We start from the raw sequence: 20,810 nt of genomic DNA on the forward strand, positions 1-20,810 counted from the left end.
TGCTATTCATGTCAACCACTCCACGTGGTAACGAATTCCAATATTTTCATCTCTCTCAGTAAAAATGTTTCTCCTGATTGGATTTATTAGTGACACACAGAATTTGAGCTTCTGGGGGGGGGCGGGCGGGGGGGGGTGTGTGTGTGTGTGTGTGTGGGTGTGGGTGTGTGTGTGTGGGTGTGTGTGTATGTTGACATACAACAGTTTTCTACAGAAGTGCAAGAAACACAGCTCCTTTAACTTTACATAGTAAAATGCAAAAATCTTCAAAGGAGCAGAAGTGATCACATTCTAAATTGCTCAAAAGCCCAAATGCAACATATTTCAGCAGGGACTCACACCAGGACTTGGTAATTCATCCAAAATAAACCAAGTGCTGACAACTTGCACAACTCGGACATGGCATGCACTGATGTAACAAACAATTTGCAATGTGTTGAAAAAAATTAATTTGGTTTGGCTAATTTTTCACCACCTTTCCAGGGCTGATTGAGATCTTGTACAGTGAAACTGCCCAAAAAAATCAGCACAAGGTGAAAGTAATAGGATGCACCAGTTTTTATCAGTTTACACAAAAAGGATAATTTTGTTCTGACAGCAGCACAGGCCACTAAGTATATATAAACCACCTGAGCGTGTTAACATAAATTATTGTGCAACTTGCGTGCAAGCATTAGATATCAATAAGTATTTGAATATTTATTAGCATTGCCTTCTCAAGTAGTAAGTTTTCTTTTTTGAGGTGAACAGTTACAAATTTTTTGGGGTGTGTGAAGTCAGCTTGCATCATGCACAGACTACAAAACATTTCACTCACTTGCGTACAATTTATTGTGGCAGAATTATGAAGATTCTGCACTTGTAGCAGCAGAGCCTAACATATGATTATAGTAATGGATCTACAATTTTTAATAATAGTCTACTTTCAGCTATGACCAATTTCTTAACTGGTGATGTAACATTCTCATACATCTTACAAAAGTCTTAAAATAACCAAAAGGTGGCTTGTATGTTCATTCATGTGATAAGGATATGGCATTGCTGAGGCCAATGTAGTAAATTCCAGTGTTGTCATGGGTCTAAGTCATTCGTATTCTGTTTTCATTTGACGGTAAGAGTTGGCAGTACTGAGATACACTGTTATTCTTTTACCAGATGCCATTAGAATGGCCACCAGGTGGAGCCAAAACTCTAGATACAGGTCGCTTTGGCAGGTGATCATCAACTTGTGATCCTGCAAAGAACAGATTGAATAGCAATATAAAAAACTGCCTTTCCCAACAAAATGAGTAAAGGATTATCAATATTAAACTATGACCACATACAGCCAGGTCAATATTATGTAAAATCAAAGAATTACTCATTATTTTTCTTATTATCTATAGCCCCACAAAATCCACATGTGGGCAAGTGATAAATCTACTGAAAGCAAATTAAAATGATTATACATACTCAATTTAGAAAAATTGTAGTTATGCTTAACCAACGTAGCTTCAGAAGTGGCCCATATTCTTAAGTAGAAGCAAGTTATTACAGATCAACACATTAAAAAGGTCCACAGGGCTTCAAGCTAAGATTTATGGATATTCACTGATTCAGTTATTCAGGTGCTTTAATTATTATGCATATTCACAGAATTGTTGCAAGTAAAAGGCAAGTAACTGACAATACTGTTGAAGCTGTGACAATGGGAAATAACAAAATAATTTATTTTTGAATCTCTTTTAAAAAGAAGTGGGTGGACAACCTCCTTTCTGACCTCCGCCAATGACATCCACTAACACTTCCCTGTAGAAGTCAAGTCATTACTTCTGATTCCTCACAACATTATATTTTGACAACCAATAACTTCAAACACACACTAACAATAACAGCTTAATAAATTCTAGTTACCTACAGTTAAAAAAATAGAATTTTGCAAAGTCCTTAAGATATAGTTAAATTTTACCTGATAAGCTGAAGCTGGATTCATGCAAATCTCTCACTCCACTGTGGCGTGTCACAGATCGGGATTGGATGTCTGGGTGAGCCGACATCTCTTTTCCTGCATTAGGCACCATTGCCACATCACCTACGTATGGGGCACGATCCACAGGCTTTGCAGTCAAATTCTAAGATAAATATAATAATGCCTTAATACTGGGTTACATTTATCACTTAAGATCTCATTAGCCAAGTAGTTTGGAATTCCTTTCTGGTCGTTCCTCCTCATGTAGCTTTCATCTCAACTGACTTAAGCTCTGGGGCACAGATTTGAAGGTTTATGACAGGTAACTAGTTGAAACATTCATTACAAATCTGGCTGGGCCACACAAAGCACCATCAGGTCTTGGTCTCTTCTGCCAAAACTGCTCACCAACCCAAGGTCATCCTGGAATGCAAAGATAACACCAAGCTTCTCTTATCCACTGCACACAACTGCTTGAAAATACTCTCTTCCTCCACCTGCACCTCACATCAAGTGAGAGGAGCTCATGGATTACTTTGTCACCAAGATAAAGATCATCTGGTCAGCTGTTTCCAGTTCACCTTCTTTACCAGCTCTCTAAGACTCCACCCTACCATAGTTCTCAAGTCGCATTTTGAGTGTCACTCCCTTCATATCCTCTCCGAGCTCATCATGTCCATAAGATCTACCTCCTACTCTCTCGACTCTATTTCTACCCATCAGAGGCCCAGGATCGCCAGGGGACCCCAGGCCAAAGCTGAGTGAGGGTGAAATGGGGATTACAGGCTGGTGCCATGGGGGTTGGGTGAGTCAAAGGCAAGGGCAGGGGTGGCTTTTAGTGGTCCTCTTCTCAATGCCGGGTCCCCCATTTGAACAGTGGTGGACTCACGGATAATGGGTTAAATAACAAACTGAATTGATATTCTGCCGCCATCTGGAAATTCTGCATCAACCCCTTCCGCCCTCTGACTTAATTGGGGGAGGTTTTACAGCCGCCAGGAGACCGACATAGGACCTCCTCTGCAATTAATCGGGCTCAGCCACCTTGGTGCCTGGCTGCATTAAATCCAGCCCCAAGTACCTTGTTGGCCCATTTGCTTCATGTGCTTATACCTTTAAGTTGTTCAGCTATGACCAGTGACCAATAAGGCTAGGGAAAATAATACATGAGGTGGTTCCCCAGTGCCTTCCTCACTTGCACCTAAAGAAAATAACTCCTCTTCCCAAAAGATCCTCTACTCGTAAGCAGCCAATGCCCTTTAAGGTTTATCATTCTTTATCACCACCAAAAATTCACTTATTTTGCTGTTGGCCATGGCTTATAACCACGAGCATGGGATTCTTTCTTGGCCTGAGATGACTCACAAAAGGGCAGGTTCACCCATCCCAAGGCCTCAAACAACCCTGTTACCCCAAATGACCTGGTTATTATCACATTCTGTTTGTGGGAGCTTGCTGTGCACAAATTGGCTGCTATGTATTTCCTACATGACAGTGATCACACTTTGAAAATATACTTCATTGGCTGTAAAGTGCTTTGCGATATCCAACGCTCATGAAAGGGTCTATATAAATGCAAGTCACTCTTTCCCTCCATACAGCCAGACTGAAAATCTTGTCTCTGAAAGATGCACTTGAACAAATGTTTAGGAGGAGCAGGACAACTGTGCGGATTATCTCACCCTTTGAAACTCCTTGCCATACTCTGTGTCTTCTCCATTACTCAACTGAGATTATCAACTGGGCAATGAGCAATACATTAAAATGCTGAGGTAGTCAAGTGCATTTGATACTCACTGGAGTCGGAGTCTTAAGCTATGTCCCACCAAAGCCAAGAGTGGAAGCTGCTTCTAAATTGTATTAAGTAGCTAATCACTAGCACTCGCAAACGGTTATCTATGGAGACACCCAAGGATTTATCCTTGGCCTATTATATTTCTCATCGCCATACTGCCCCTCGGCAACATCATCTGAAAACAGAACATCAAATTCCATATGCCAACAATACTCAGTGCTATCACATCACCACCTATGTTGGACCCTCTATTTTCTCAGATCTGTCAAACTGTTTGTTTGACATACAAAATTGAACGAGCAGTAATTTCCTCCAACTAAATATCGGAAAGATCTAAGTTATTGCCATTCACTGGTACAAACTCCATTTCCTGATCATGGTTTCCATCCCTCTCCCTGGCAACTGTCTTGAGAATGAACAAGACTGTTTGCAACCTTGGTGTTGCGTCTGACCCCAGAGATGAGTTTCTGACTAGTTATCCCTCCACTACTAAGACCGTCCGTAAAACCTCCGTAACATTGCCTAATTCCAACCTAGCATCAGCTCATCTACCACTGAAACCGTCATTTATTACTTTTAGAATTGACTAATTCAATGCTCTCCTAGTTGATCTCCCACTTTCCACCTACATAAAATTGTGCTCATCCAAAAACTCTGCTGCCCATGGCTTAGTGTGTGTGAAATCCCGTTCACCATTACTCCTATATTTGACGACCTACATTGGTTCTCAGTCCAAAAATGGATCAATTTTAAAATCCTCACCCTTGTTTTCAAATTCCTCCATGACCTCACCCATCCCCTTCTCTGTACCCTCCTCCAGCTCCTTCAATTCTGGCATTTTATGCATCCCCATTTTAATTGCTCCACCAGTGGAGGCTTTCAGCTGCTTTGGCCCTAAGCTCCAGAAATCCCTCTCTCTTCTTCTCTAAGATGTTCATTAAACCTGACTCTTTGAACAAGCCTTTGGTCATCTGTCCTGATTCCTCCTTCTATGGCTCTGTTTTTACTGATAACATTCTTGTTAGGTGCCTTGGGTGTTTTACCACATTAAACCTACTATACAAATCTAAGATGTTGTTGTTGATTCTATTACACACTTGTTAAAAACATTCTTTGTTGGATTTGAACAACTTTAAAATCAACTTCATCTCCCCCATTAATTTCCTGGCTAAGAGGGTGGCAAGCTCATCTATTCTCAGATCACAGGCAACATTTTAGAACTGTAAGGGCATACAGGAGCACTGCCTGGGATGGTGATCAGCTTTTGTACTCTTCTCCCATTTTTTCCCTATTGGCAAGCAGCCGGCTTCCTCTAGCTTTTGTAGTAGCACAGTCAAGATATAGAACTAAATGTATGGGGACAGTGCATACAATTTAATGTCTTGACCTTCCTTATGTGCCCACATTGCTTACTTAAAACATCTGTATTTCCACTTAGCGATTACATTTTCTCAAAAATTAGTCACAGATAAACTTGTTGAATACATAAAGTTACAGAATTTAAATAAATCCTTAACTTAATCACATTTCTCAAGCTTCATTTTAGGCTAAATATGGTCATTTATAAATTTTTCTTCAAGTGCAAGTACACTTTCCAATCAACCTGCAAAAGAAGAAAAAATTGGTGGCATATCAGAGAACATTAGGCTAGATGAAATCACGTAACTTGTTTAATTTAGTTTACAATAGTAATTAATTGTTTCATCAAATTCATAGCACCTATAACAACATCATAAACTGCAACTTTAGTATAAAATGATTTCTAAATAAGCTTTTATGAATAGGTTCCCCATTCAGGAAAGAATGTTCAAATCAAAGGCTATTAAATGAGTGTAAACTTACAAATACAGTACAAAGCTCTTGTGTATTTATATACCAGTATTATAAGAAAAGTTTTAGGGTCTTCTTTGCAGCAGTGATTATAACAGTAATAAATGATGTTAGTTTTAACTCCATTTATCAGAAGCAATCACACTAAAGGCATCAAGATGGTAGTAAGGAAAAACAAGAAAGTTATAGTGGGTTCATTCAATAGTCTTAATTGCAGGAGATTTGAGTAGAGGAATACAAAATCTTGCTGCAATTATTTACAGCTTAGGCGAGGCCACATTTGGAGTACTGAATGGTCTCCTTAATCAAGGAAGGATATATTAAAGGGAGAGAAATGAAGGTTTATTTGACTGATTCCTGGGATGAAAGCGCTGTACTATGAGGAAAAATTGAGTACAATAGGCCTATGTTGTATGAACTTTAGAAGGATGAGAGATGATCTCATTAAAACATAATTTTACGCGTCACTTGAGTTGCCTGTCTCAAGGTGTTCCAGCCAAATATGTTCACTTATGTTGCTGTGGTTGTCTTCAGGCAGGTCAAAAGTACAATGAGCCCTAAATACTGGGCTCATACAAAGAAAAATTTTGAGCATAACTCTAGCACCTCAATGAAACTGAAATTCTCTGCAAAGGCAGGAGTTGATGATTGTGTCCGCAGACAGCTGTGTTTTGATGGTCATTAAAGCAACTCCACCTACTGAATAATATTTTAGCCTGGCAAAAGGCCATGGTCACTTAAGAATTCAGGCTTTCGCAGTCTTTCAAAAGTTCTTCCTGAATCTCTTGCTGGGATACTGAGGACAGGAATAAAGCAACGTTTCATTACGATTTATAGAATCATACAGCATAGGGAGAGGTCTTCTTTGACAAAGATTTATCTACTTATCTTTTCTAAGCTATTAAGGACTTTATTTCTGGTAGGGTATTCACTATCTTAACGACCTTCTGCATAATAATAATTCTCCTAATATCTATCTTTTCAATTTAGCGATCATCTTAAATTTCTATCTTGTAATCACCAATTCACCAGGCAATGCAAGTGGTTTTTTTTCTTATTTTTCCTCAGCAACACCACTCAATTTTGGACACTTGCATTACGTCTACACTCAACCTTCTTTGTTAGAATAAAAAGAGCCCCAGTTTCTTTGATTTCATGTCAAATTAAAGCCTCTCAAACATGGGGAAAAATTTTGCCCCCGTTTAGGGTGGTGGTGGTGGTTGGGGGGGTGTGTGTGTGTGTGCGTGGGTGGGGGGAGAGAAGTGCAGGAGCAGGCAATGGGCTGGCGCACCTCCGATCGGGGGCCCACCGCCATTTTACTTGGGTGGGCCAATTAAGGCCCACCTAGCGTGACGTCTGCCAGGAAGCGCTATGCGCCCCTTGTACAGGCGGGGGGGGGTGGTGCGGGGAGAGGATTCCCACAGCTGGGAGTGTGCTCTTTCACGCATGCACACAAAAGAGCGCACTGATCTCCCTGAGGCTAAGTGCTGCCTCAGGGAGATCAACTCCAAATTTAAAAATGTTAAAGAGTGGAAAACAAAATTTCGCTCCCATGTCCCCTCATGTGACACTGTCACATGAGTTGGGACATGTCCAACACTTTGGGTGAAACACTTATTAAATATTTAAAAACCCCCATGAAAACTCATCCTGCTCGTGGATGAGGTTTCATACTTTTTCTTAAGCCCGCCAGGGCTCCCGGCCTGCCCGCCAACCCTAAGGTTGGTCGGGCAGGTCCATTAATTATGTTAAATACTTTTTAAATGGCCTCAATAGGCCGTTGACAGGTCGGCAGGCGCATAGCTGATTCTGCTGCGCCCCCGCTGACCTGAAAATTGAAACGACGTGGGATGACATCAGGAGTAACACCTCGTCTACACTTTCTCACAGTGATAATATAATTGAGTAGCTAGAAGAGGAGAAAGTTGAAGGCAGAATCAAATGGAGGGAAGATCATGAGCAGAGTGCGCAGGAAGAAAAAATCAATTCCAAACATTAATAAAAACAAAATATTGCAAATACTGGAGATCTGGAATGAAAACAGAGTTCTGGAAATACTCAGCAGGTCTCTCAGCAAGAGAGAAACTCTTCTTCCGAAGAAGAGCTCTATTCAAAACATAAACTCTGTTTCTCTCTCCACAGATGCTGCCAGGTATGCTGAATATTTCTAGCACACAGTTCTTGTTACAAACATAAGTATTTCACTTAAGTCATCCAACTCAATTGATAGCCTTTATTACTGCGTCACCTAAGGGTGCAGATACTACAATTGTTAAATGGTGCTGTATCAAATGCCAAATTCCAACAATATGTCCAACTATTAATTTAAGCATCTCCATAACTAACATAACTTGGAACATTTTTAACTTAATTCAGTGAGGTTTTCTGTTCCACCAAATTTGCCAACATGAACCACTGTTTTAAACTATGTGACATTTGTTTGGATTCATGCATATTCGTAGACTTAAGGATTGTCATTACCACTGCGGCTTGGTTGGAAAATCAGCAAGAGCTATTATTACATTCCAGGTTCATTTTAATAATCTTTTGGAAAATTTGTCTTAAGTTTCAAATTTCCTTCCAAATTATTGGCTTGCTTTAAAACTTGAGTCAAATAGAATTAAGGATTCCGGTAATTATTTCCTTTGGATATAATTTCCTTCCCTCTTCACCATCTAAAAGTTCCATGTGTGCATAATTTTTAGCAATTAATGAATGTACAAGTTTCAAAGACATTTGGTATTCAGAAAAGGTTAATCCATTCTGTTTCATTTAAGTGATGTGTCCAGTGGCAAAACACTTGCTTTGGCTGTGCTTTAAAACGCATGAGTGCATATATCACAAAACTGTTACAGTAGAGGAGGCCGTGGGGTCCAATGTGTCTGCACTGGCTCTCCAAATGAGCAATTCACTTAGTGCCATTCTCCCACCTTCTCCCCGTAACCCTGCACATTCTTCCTTCTCAGATAACTGTCTAATTTCTTAATGAATTATTCAATTGAACCTGCCGCCACCACATTCTCAGGCAGTGCATTCCAGACCTTAACCACTTGCCATTTGAGAATGATTTTCCTCATGTCACTTTCACTTCTTTTAGCTATTACTTTAAATCTGTGCCCTCTCGATCTTTACACGAGCAGGAACAATTTCTCTCTAACTATTCTGTCCAGACCCCTCATGATTTTGAATACCTCTATCAAATCTTTCAGCCTGAAGGAAAACAGTCTGAAGTTCTCTAACTTATCTTCATAATTGAAGTTCCTCATTCTTGGAACCATTCTCATGAATCTTATCTGCACTCTCTCCAACGTCTTCATATTCTTCCAAAAGTGCGGTGCCCAGAATTGGGCAAAATACTCCAGCTGAGGCCGAACTAGGGTCTTACACAAGTTCAACATAGCCTCCTTACTCTTGTATTCTATGGACCAATTAATAAAGCCTAGGATGCTGTATGCTTTATCAACTCTACTCTCAACCAGTCCTGCCACTTTCAGTGATTTATGCACACAGGTCCCGCTGCTCCTGCACCCTCTTTAGAACAGTGCCCTTTATTTAATATTGTTTCTACAATTTCTTCTTAGCAAAATGAATCACTTCACATTTCTCCACACTGAACTTCATCTGCCACCTGCTCATCAATTGCACCAATTTGTCTATAACCTTTTGAAGTTCTACACTATCCTCCTCACAGTTCACAATGCTTCCAAGTTTTGCATTATCCACAAATGTTGAAATTATTCCTGTACACCAGGGTCTAGTCTTGTGTGCGTCAGTGTGTGTCTGGTGTATCTCAGTTGGTTGCACTCTTGCTGTGACTCAGAAGTTTGTGGGTGCAAGTCCTACATTTTTTTAATTCACTTATGGGATATGGGCATCTATGGCTAAGCCAGCATTTATTAACCATCCCTAACTGCCCTTGAAAGATGGTGGTGAGCTGCCTTCTTGAACCGCTGAAATCCCTTTGATATATGTACACCCACAGTGCTATTAGGGAGGGAGTTCCAGGATTTTGACCCAGCGACAGTGAAGGAATGATGATATATTTCCAAGTCAGGATGGTGAGTGGCTTGGAGAGGAACCTCCAGGTGGTGGTGTTCCGAAACATCTGCTGCCCTTGTCCTTCTAGATGGTAGTGGACGTGGGTTTGGAAGGTGCTGCCTAAGGAGTCTTGTTGAGTTTCTGCAGTGCATCGTGTAGATGGTACACACTGCTGTCACTGTTTGTCAGTGGTGGAGGGAATGAATGTTTGCGGAAGGGGTGTCAATCAAGCAGGCTGCTGAGTACTGGATGGTATCAAGCTTCTTGAGTGTTGTTGTAGCTGCACTCATCGAGGTAAGTAGAGAGTATTCCATCACTCTCCTGACTTGTGCCTTGTAGCTGGTGGACAGGCTTTGGGGAGTCAGGAGATGAGTTACTCACCCCAGGATTCCTAGACTCTGACCTGCTCTTGTAGCCACAGTATTTATGTGGCTTGTCCAGTTCAGTTTCTGGTCAATTGTAACGCCCCCAGGATGTTGATAGTGGTATACCAAAAATCGTAATGCCATTGAATGTCAAGGGGTGATTATTAGATTCTTTCTTGTTGGTGGGCGTCATTGCCTGACACTTGTGTGGTGCAACTGTTACTCGCCACTTGCCAGCCCAAGCCTGGATATTGTCCAGGTCTTCCTGCATTTGAACATGGACTGCTTCAGTGTCTGAGGAGTCACGAATGTTGTTGAACATTGCACGATCATCAGCGAACATCCCCACTTCTGACATATGATGGAAGGAAGGTAATTGATGAAGCAGTTGAAGATGGTTGGGCCGAGGATGCTACCCTGAGGAACTCCTGCAGTGATGTTTTGGAACTGAGACAACTGACCTCCAACAATCACAACTATCTTCCTTTGTGCTAGGTATGACTCCAACCAGCAGAGTGTTTCCCCCCAATTCCCATTAACTCATTTTGCTAGGGCTCCTTGATGTCACACTCAGTCAAATGCTGCCTTGATGTCAAGGGGAGTCACTCTTACCTCACCTCTGAATTTCAGCTCTTTTGTCCATGTTTAAATCTAGGCTGTAATGAGGTCAGAAGCTCAATGATCCTGGCGTAGCCTAAACTGAGTGCCAGTGAGCAGGTTATTGCTAAGCAAGTGCTGCTTGTTGATGACCACTTCCATCACTTTACTGATGATCGAGGATAGACTGATGGGGTGGTAATTGGCTAGGTTGGATTTGTCTTGCTTTGTGTACAGGACATAACTGGGCAATTTTCCACATTGCTGGGTAGATGCTAGTGTTGTAGTTGTATTGGAACAGCTTGGCAAGTTCTGGAGCACAAGTCTTCAGTACTACTGCCGGAATATTGTCAAGGCCATATGTATCTAGTACCTTCAGCCGTTTCTTGATATCACGTGGAGCGAATCGAATTGGCTGAAGGTTGGCATCTGTGATGCTGGGGACCTCCGGAGGAGGGCCAGGATTTGACAACAAAAATCAAGGCTGACACTCCAGTGCAGTGCTGAGGGAGTACTGCACCGTCAGAAGTGCCATCTTCGGATGTAACATTGAACCAAAGCCCCATCTGCCAGGTGGAAGCAAAAAAATTCCATGACACTATTTCGCGAAAGATCAGGAGGCTTATCCCCAAAGTCCTGGTCAATATTTATCCCTTAATCATTATCACAAAAACAGAAGTAGCAGCAGTGATTGTCTGCTCAGTTCTCCATGTCTTTGGGTCTTGTGCTTTCTTCTTCAGTTGTTCAAAGGAGCCTCCCATTTTCAATTTCAAGTTGTCTAATAACATCATGCCCTTTCTCCCTCTTGGTCTACATGCCTCCAAGCTTCCTTCAATCACCTCCTTCAGCAAGTTCTCATGCCATAGAATACCATCTAGAATGACAAGGGCAGCAGATAGATGAGGACACCACCACCTGGAAGTTCCCCTTCAAGTCACTCATCATGCTAACTTGGAACTGTATCACTGTTCCTTCACTGTCACTGGGTTAAAATCCTGGAACTCCCTTCCTAACAGCACTGTGGGTGCACCTATACCACATGGACTGCAGCGGTTCAAGAAGGCAGCTCACCACCACTTTCTCAAGGGCAACTAGGGATAAGCAATAAATGCTGGCCCAGCCAGCGAAGCCCACACCCTGTGAATGAATAAAAAAAATCCAACCCTTATTGCCTTTTCTTGATGATCTTCAGGAATCATTTTTCCTCCTCCTCCATCCTGATAATTTCTCCATGCACTCGTGTTCTCTCCAACTAACCCACTCCATCCTTCTGCAAACCACATATCACAATTTTCTAGTCTTTGGATGTCCGTTTTTCTCAAGGTCCACATTTCAGCCCTAAACAACAAGACACTCCAAATCACAGTCTTGATAATTATTTTCTGAAGATCTCTACTCATTTTTATGCCAAGCAATTTTTTATGCTCGGAGAATGAATTCTTTGCCACTGTTATTTTAGCTTTAATTTCTTTCTGGCAAGATGCTGCACCATTAAATTGTGACATCTGCTCCAGATGTTGACCATTTCTTTTGACCTTGACTTTCCCACCATTGTTTCTTCCAATCTTCAAGGGCTTTCACCTTTTTTATATTAATTTTCATTCCATACATTTTCACCACTTCACTCATTCTATCCATTAGTACCTGCAGATCTTTTGCTGTGCTAGCCATGAGAGCCTGGTCATCTGCAAATCTCACTAACTTCACCAACTGAACTCATGTTTTGACATCCGCCCTCACGCCTTCTCCTCCCTCCCAGAAACATGATAGGGTCCCCCTTGTCCTCACTTATCACCCCACCAGCCTCCGCATTCAAAGGATCATCTTCCGCCATTTCCGCCAACTCCAGCATGATGCCACCACCAAACACGTCTTCCCTTCACCCCCCTTATCGGCATTCCGTAGGGATCGCTCCCTCCGGGACACCCTGGTCCACTCCTCCATCACCCCCTACTCCTCAACCCCCTCCTATGGCACCACCCCATGCCCACGCAAAAGATGCAACACCTGCCCCTTCACTTCCTCTCTCCTCACCGTCCAAGGACCCAAACACTCCTTTCAAGTGAAGCAGCATTTCACTTGCATTTCCCCCAACTTAGTCTACTGCATTCGTTGCTCCCAATGTGGTCTCCTCTACATTGGAGAGACCAAACGTAAACTGGGCGACCGCTTTGCAGAACACCTGCGGTCTGTCCGCAAGAATGACCCAAACCTCCCTGTCGCTTGCCATTTCAACACTCCACCCTGCTCTCTTGCCCACATGTCTGTCCTTGGCTTGCTGCATTGTTCCAGTGAAGCCCAACGCAAACTGGAGGAACAACACCTCATCTTCCGACAAGGGACTTTACAGCCTTCCGGACTGAATATTGAATTCAACAACTTTAGGTCGTAAGCTCCCTCCCCCATCCCCACCCCCTTTCTGTTTCCCCCTTCCCTTTTTTTTCCAATTATAAAGATTTTCCTTTTCCCACCTATTTCCATTATATAAAAAAAACCCCACTAGAGCTATACCTTGAGTGCCCTACCATCCATTCTTAATTAGCACATTCGTTTAGATAATATCACCAACTTTAATTTTAACACCTATGTGTTCTATTGTACTATTGTCGTTGACATCTTTTGATGATCTGCTTCTATCACTGCTTGTTTGTCCCTACAACCACACCCCCCCCCCCTCCACCTCTTTGTCTCTCTATCTCTCTGCCCCCCACACACACACCTTAAACCAGCTTATATTTCAACTCTTTCTTGGACTCGAACGCAAGTTCTGTCGAAGGGTCATGAGGACTCGAAACGTCAACTCTTTTCTTCTCCACCGATGCTGCCAGACCTGCTGAGTTTTTCCAGGTAATTCTGTTTTTGTTTTTTCATGTTTTGACACCTTTTTGTACTTCATCTAATGCTTCCACATAGGTGTTAAAGAGCAACTGTGATTGTAGATAGCCATGTTTTACTCCATGCCCAACGCCACCGGCTCAATTTCACCAAACACTACACACAAACAAATGAAATAGGAGCAGGAGTAGGTCATTCGGCCCCTTGAGTCTGCTCCACTATTCAATAAGAATGGCTGACCTGTTTGTATCCCATGCACAGAGCTGTTTGTGTTTCAAATTCCACATTTCCATCTACCCCGATAACTTTGATTCCCTTGCCTAACAAGAATCTGCCTTAAAAATATTCAATGACCTCCTCCTCTACCACCTTTGGAGGCAGAGGGTTCCAAAGTCGCACAACCATCTTTAAAAAAAAATTCTCCTCATCTCTGTCCTAAAAGGGCAACCCCTAATTCTAAAATAGTGCCCCCTAGTTCGAGACTCAGCCATCAGAGGAAACATCCTTTCCATGTCCACCTTGTCAATGCTGTTCAGGACCTTAGTCTTCAATCAAGTAACCCCTCATTCTTCTAAACTCCAGTGGAAAAAACCCCAGTCTGTCTAACCTTTCCTCCTAAGGCAACCCACTCATTCAAGGTATCAATGTAGTAAACCTCCTCTAAACCGCCTCCAAAGCATTTACATCCCTCCTTAAATGAGACCAAAACTCCACACAATATTCGAGATGTGGCCTCACCAATGCCCTGTATAATTGAAGCATAACATTCTCCCTTTTATTTTCAATTCCTCTCATAATGCTGTTCTGATTGTAACAGGGCTCTCCCATGTACAGAGCTACAATCATTCTTTTATTCATCCAGTCAACTCTGATTGCCTCCAGCACTTCCAACAGCTTTTGCCAGTTCACCTGGTCAAAACCTTTCTCATAATCCACAAAGCAGTTGTCTTGCTCGTATTCTATGCTTCTTTCACGTAACACATATGACCGCTATAGCTTCTCTAGTTCCACAACTCTTCTGAAAACTGAACTTTTTCCCAATCTAGTTGCATGCATAATTTTGGCGTGACATTATTCACATTATGCAGAATTTGCCTTCTCCAATGGAACAACTGTGCTCCTCAAAATATCTTCTGGCCATTTTCCCTTGGCGTACATCTCCTTACACAGGTTAATCAATTCTCATACTGTGTTCTCTCCAGTTCTTCTATATCATTTCTGCAGGGATTTCATCATATCCTTCTGCCGTTCCTGGCTTCAGTTCTTCTTTAGCTCTAAATATTTCATGTCCAGAAGATCAGGTTCTAAATCTTCCTGGGAAATATTATCTTCTTTCTCTGGTTCTAGTTCTGATGGCTTGCCATCTTTGTTATACAGGTCTTCAATGCAATCTTCCCATTTATTCTTTACTTTCTCAAGTTCAACAAGCAGCATACCATCTCTGCTATCGATTCCTTTGTGCTTGCTTACCACTCCTTTCTCCAGTCGGTTCCTTTATTTTCTTATAGTTAGACTGGTTACTCTCTTTTTTAAAAGAAATAGGTCTTCCAATTTTCTGCACTGTACTCCCTACCATCTGCCTCTTGCCTGGCCTACATCACTCCTGAGCTAATTATTTAGTTTTCTGCATATTAATTAACCTCCATTTGTATTTTTGTTCTTCCACTCGCTTCTCCTGTCCACTTTCTTCAGCATTTCTTCTGAGACTCATAGCTTTCTAACTTGTCCCTTCAGCCATACTAATATCTTCTTTGGCACTTTCCAAAATATCCCACTGACCTTGGCAATTACATTCAGAACAGTTTGTTAACTTCTAATTTTTTCTCTGCTGCTTCACAAAACTTAATCCCCTCAGAGCTCTGTATCTTCTTTCTTTCCCACCTAGGCCTTTGGTTTCTCCTCTTGATCTTATTCAGCTGAATTTTTGCTTTCATGGCAACTAGATTATAATCTGTGTGCACATTTGCAGCTGGGTAAGGCACATATGCTGTTGATATCTCTGCTTGACAAGGGTATAATCAAGTTGCTACTGCTTCAGATCCCCAGGTAACTTCTGAGTGTACTGTTTCCTCTGATTCTGCTTAATCCAGATATTGATGTTGCACAGCTTCAATCTTCTGCAGAACTCAATGAGCATTGCTCCTTTGTTGTCTCTGACAACCAATCTATGGCTTCCAACTTTGTTTGTTTTTCAACCTTCAATGCCTTCAGCATACCAGTCTTCCACGATCATCAAGAAGCTGTTTCCTTTTTCCTTTTCAGTCAGTTCTTCCCATTTCTAATACTCTGGCTCCACTTCTTCATCCAAGTGGTAACCACTGTTATAATAACTACATCCACTGGAGCACCACCTTCAGCAGTCTGTTTTTTAATTGATCAATTCTCATCACACACTTGACCATTTCATTACCCAATATTATAGCATTATTTCTTTGGTTTTGTTCACCACCTGCATAAATGACTCTTATACCATCACTTTCGAAATCACCAGACCTCTCCATCTTACTTCTGTCAGACAAATAATGTTCAGGTATTTCTTCCAATTTCTCTCTTGACATTTTGCAGCTTCCCCCTTTTCATTGTTCTCACATTCCAAGTTCTCATTCTCACCAATTTTTCGTTATGGATTTTGCATGTTGACAACTTGGGATACCTGATTTCCTCCCTTGCAGGAAGAGACACCAGCGGTTGGATTTAGTAAGCCCAACAGAGGTCTTGTCCGTCAGTCAGAGAACTGGAGGGTAATCCCTATTAGTTCCATGGGGGAGGCCAGGTGATATTAAGTGTCCTTTGGGCACTTATATGGCCACCGTCGGGCCTTCCCAGAATTCAGGACCCCAGTAATGGATGTCCCATTCACCAAGAGCTGCCGGTCAATCAGAGGCCAAAAGCTTCTCATTGCTGTCAGCACCACTGCGAGTGGTGGCAGCTGCTGGCATTGCACCCATCAGAGGCCCAGGATCGCCAGAGGACCCCAGGCCAAAGCTGAGTGAGGGTGAAATGGGGATTACAGGCTGGTGCTGTGGGGGTTGGGTGAGTCAAAGGCAAGGGCAAGGGTGGCTTTTAGTGGTCCTCTTCTCGATGCCGGGTCCCCCATTTGAACAGTGGTGGACTCATGGATAATGGGTTAAATAACAAACTGAATTGATATTCTGCCGCCATCTGGAAATTCCGCATCAACCCCTCCCGCCCTCTGACTTAATTGGAGGAGGTTTTACAGCCGCCAGGAGACCGACATAGGACCTCCTCTGCAATTAAGCTGGCTCAGACACCTTGGTGCCTGGCTGCATTAAATCCAGCCCCAAGTACCTTGTTGGCCCATTTTGCTTCATTTGCTTATACCTTTAAGTTGTTCAGCTATGATCAGTGACCAATAAGGCTAGGGAAAATAACACATGAGGTGGTTCCCCAGTGCCTTCCTCACTTGCACTTAAAGAAAATAACTCCTCTTCCCAAAAGATCCTCTACTCGTAAGCAGCCAATGCCCTTTAAGGTTTATCATTCTTTATCACCACCAAAAATTCACTTGTTTTGCTGTTGGCCATGGCTTATAACCACGAGCATGGGATTCTTTCTTGGCCTGAGATGACTCACAAAAGGGCGGGTTTACCCACCCCAAGGCCTCAAATGACCCTGTTACCCCATATGATCTAGTTATTATCACATTCTGTTTGTGGGAGCTTGCTGTGCACAAATTGGCTGCTATGTATTTCCTACACGACAGTGATTACACTTCAAAAATATACTTCATTGGCTGTAAAGTGCTTTGCGATATCCAGCGCTCATGAAAGGGTCTATATAAATGCAAGTCACTCTTTCCCTCCATACAGCCAGACTGAAAATTTTGTCTCTGAAAGATGCACTTGAACAAATGTTTAGGAGGAGCAGGACAACTGTGCGGATTATCTCACCCTTTGAAACTCCTTGCCGTACTCTGTGTCTTCTCCATTACTCGACTGAGATTATCAACTGGGCCATGAGCAATACTTTAAAACGCTGAGGTAGTCAAGTGCATTTGATACTCACTGGAGTCGGAGTCTTAAGCCATGTCCCACTAAAGCCAAGAGTGGAAGCTGCTTCTAAATTGTATTAAGTAGCTAATCACTAGCATGAGACTGCTGCCTGCACTCTTACTTTTTCTCTATTTGTGCACAAGGAGCAGGCTTTCAATTGGCACATGATTGCAGTTAAAATCAGAACTCACCATATGTAAAATCATAGGCATAAAAATGCAGTTCCAGCATGCTGTGAGGCTGTTTCTCCACCAACATACTTGCAGTTGGATAAAATTCCAATAAAGATGGATTAAAGTGAGGTTGTATGAAAGAACAATAAGGCAAACCTACTAAATCATTTGGAAGATCCTTGGAACATTTTTGGCCGATCTACATTCAAGTTAAATAATACAATTTATAACAAAGCATAAAATTAAATGTTTGGTAAAACAAACTGTACAAAATTGCCCAATTGCATCAAACCTTTGCCGCCAGGGTGTGGAGTGGATAAAGAATCTAATCTCTGGCAAGTGTCTTGTGTTGAATTTGGCTCTGAGACTGCTACTTGTACTCCTGGTGCAGTTGCTTTGTGACCCCAAGTAATGTCAGAGGGGTGTATACAACAGAAGGGCAGCGGAGCAAGTGACACATGCGAACCAGCAAAAGACAAATTGAGAGCAAGAAGATGGAAGCTTGAAAGAAATAGATGGAACAAAAAAAATGATGGAAGACAAAGCTGGATAGAGCAACACACATAGTATTTAAGTTCAAAGAAATAGAGGGAGTTAGATGAATCTCGCTGATTCATTTGAATCTCTTGCATGCTGAGACTTGGGCTCACCTCGCTGGCCTTTTATCTTGCCACCTCTGCAATTTACAAGCCATTCCAGACAGAACTAGGAACAGTGTTTTCAATATTAGTGAAGGCTTTTTTAAAATAATTCTCCGCCACTTCCAGGAGGCTACTGTTTTTTAAACTATAAAACATTTAATCAAAACAGATTGTCTAAACCTGCAAAATTTAAGTTTTCTGTTCCTTCCTGCTGCCCCACATGTTCATGCTTTCTAATCAAGGTATCAAACTCAGCAGAGTAGATGACATCTAACTTTTTAAAAAAAAGTTACACATTCAAGTGGATAATGAAGACAGCATTTGATGGAATTTAACTGGTAAGATGCCTCAGTCAAAGGAGAAAATTATAGGGCATGGTGCATGTTTTAATATATCCAAGTAGGATTGATAATTCTTTACTAATTTACGACTGATTGTAAAATTACTCTATTATTCCAAGTATACAACAAAGGTATCAAAGTCAATCTTTGGTTACCTTGCATGTCAAATCAAAATCATAAAATAGCAGACAATGCTCCTTTTCCTCATCTCCAAATGCCTTATAATTACAAACCAAGGATTAAAATCAAGCATATGAAAAAATAGTCAACTCTACCTTTTCTCTCTGGATCAGCTTCTTGTACACAAACTCCGAAAAGGGTCGAAGTGGACAGAACTTTCCTGTCCCCTCAGCACAAGTAAAGATGCCATCTTCATAGACAACTCGCCCACGGCTGATTGTCACCAGTGGAACACCATGGCATCGTACGTTCTCATAAAGGTTCACATCACCACCCTGTACTTGCGTGCTCACAGATATTGTTCTGAAACAATCATTTAATTCTTACTACACATGCAGCGATAAACCATTGAAATATATCACAGATTAAAACACAAAAGTTTTAAATTTCAAACCAATGACCTCTGAATAAAATGTGGACTGATATACCTTAATATATGGAAGCAATCTTGGTTGTTCAACAACTCTGTTTTGTTGCACAACTAGCTAGAACCTTGGCTAGGCTAATTATGCCTTAGTTAAATAATAGTTAAAGGAATCTAAATGAGGAAGAATATTAGCTTGGTTCAATTAGTCGAGGAGCTGACACTCTCTCATTTAATTTTCTAAAGGGCACTGAGCCAGAAGTTTGTAGATTCAAGTGCTCCAGGATTTCAAACTTAATCTAGCACAGCACTTCAATGCAGAATTGAGGGATTTCTGGACATCCGCTGTCTTCAGATGACAAGTTAAAAGCAAGATCCTATTTCACTATTCACATGAAGACAAAAGATCCTGTCCTATGGCTCTATTTGAAGAGGAGTCCAGTGCTCTGGCCAATATTCACCCAACACCAACAAGATAGATTAACTGGTCACTTGCTTCTTTGTGGGAACTTTCAGTACGCAAATTGGCTGTCACATATGCTTACAAAATAGTGGCTGCATTTCATATGTAACTGATTATTTATGAAGCAGTTGGGATACCCTGAGAACATGAGGTGCTCTTTAAATACAAATTATTTATTTTGGTGCAAAACGGATGATCATACTGTTGTGGTTTATGGTGCAGGCCTGGCTCAAATTTGTTTTTGGTGTGTGGGAATGAATCGAGGAAAAATAATTCTCAATGCTAATATCATGCTGATCTTAATTATATTTTGTAAGGGATATAAGGCTCACTGTCAAAGTTTTTAGTAGGATGTAACTGTCACCACGAATATGAGGTAAGGAACGCTAGGAAGATGATAACACCATTTACTTCAGATACAAAAATTCTCATTTCTCCGATCCTAACTCAGGATATTCATTATGCAAAAAAATCCCCAATGATCATATTTTCCAAATATTGACCTGAATTCAAATCAGCGAGACTGGTGGCACAAGTCTTGGTCTGCCCACCTTGGAAGAAAGTGCCTTGCCGTGGGGCCGGGTGTGGGCTGGAGTGTGCGCAGTTGACCTGAGGAGGAGGTCGGAGGCAGCCACAAGAGCAGCCGGGTGCCTAGAAAGGTTGTTTAAAAGACCCATCTTGGTACTGCAGAACTTTGTCCTGGTTAAAATAAAAACATTAAAGTCTTCTAGCCCTCACCCTCCCCAACCCCCCTCACACTATCCATGCCCCATTACTGCCACCTCATGCCCCCCCAACCACCCACTATGGCCCCTCATGTCCCATATGCCAATTTCTGGCACTTCCATGCCCAATTACCCACCATACACTGTATAGAACAAGAGAAACCTATAGTGACAGTAGGATGTGTAAAAAAAAAAGAAACTTTAAAGCCCAGACACCATTACTCTTGCTGAAACAGCTGTACCCTAGAGAAAACATTGCTTGATTGACAGCTCAGGCTCTCTGATCTCTGCTATCAATTTCACAATATTTATTTACACAAGGTTAAGTGGCTTCAAGGGCTTGTGGTTTTTGTTACTTTTAATTTATAAGTGTTGATCATCCAGGCCCTTTTTGCCTTGCAGTGAACTGACTTTTTTTGTAATATAGTGGAAAGTTATGAATGAATTACTTTTTTTTAAAAAAAGTTTTTTTTGCACACTCTAGTATCACTATAGGGTTCAT

At 41.6% G+C, this 20,810-nt stretch overlaps 1 protein-coding gene across 1 annotated transcript in view; it reads right to left on the bottom strand.

The window, feature by feature from the left end:
- Window positions 1–1,148: 1,148 nt before the first annotated feature.
- Window positions 1,149–20,810, bottom strand: part of LOC121278378 (dihydropyrimidinase-related protein 5-like) — a 76,521-nt gene continuing 56,859 nt past the window's right edge. Inside the window, exons 10-12 of the mRNA XM_041188738.1 lie at window positions 18,852–19,059; window positions 1,949–2,111; window positions 1,149–1,234 (exon numbers count right to left, since the gene is read on the bottom strand). Of these exons, the coding sequence (XP_041044672.1) occupies window positions 1,149–1,234; window positions 1,949–2,111; window positions 18,852–19,059 (457 nt within the window). The remainder of the gene's footprint in view (window positions 1,235–1,948; window positions 2,112–18,851; window positions 19,060–20,810) is intronic.

This window comes from Carcharodon carcharias, chromosome 5 (genome assembly GCF_017639515.1).
Source record: "Carcharodon carcharias isolate sCarCar2 chromosome 5, sCarCar2.pri, whole genome shotgun sequence".
In the NCBI taxonomy this organism is placed as follows: domain Eukaryota; kingdom Metazoa; phylum Chordata; class Chondrichthyes; order Lamniformes; family Lamnidae; genus Carcharodon; species Carcharodon carcharias.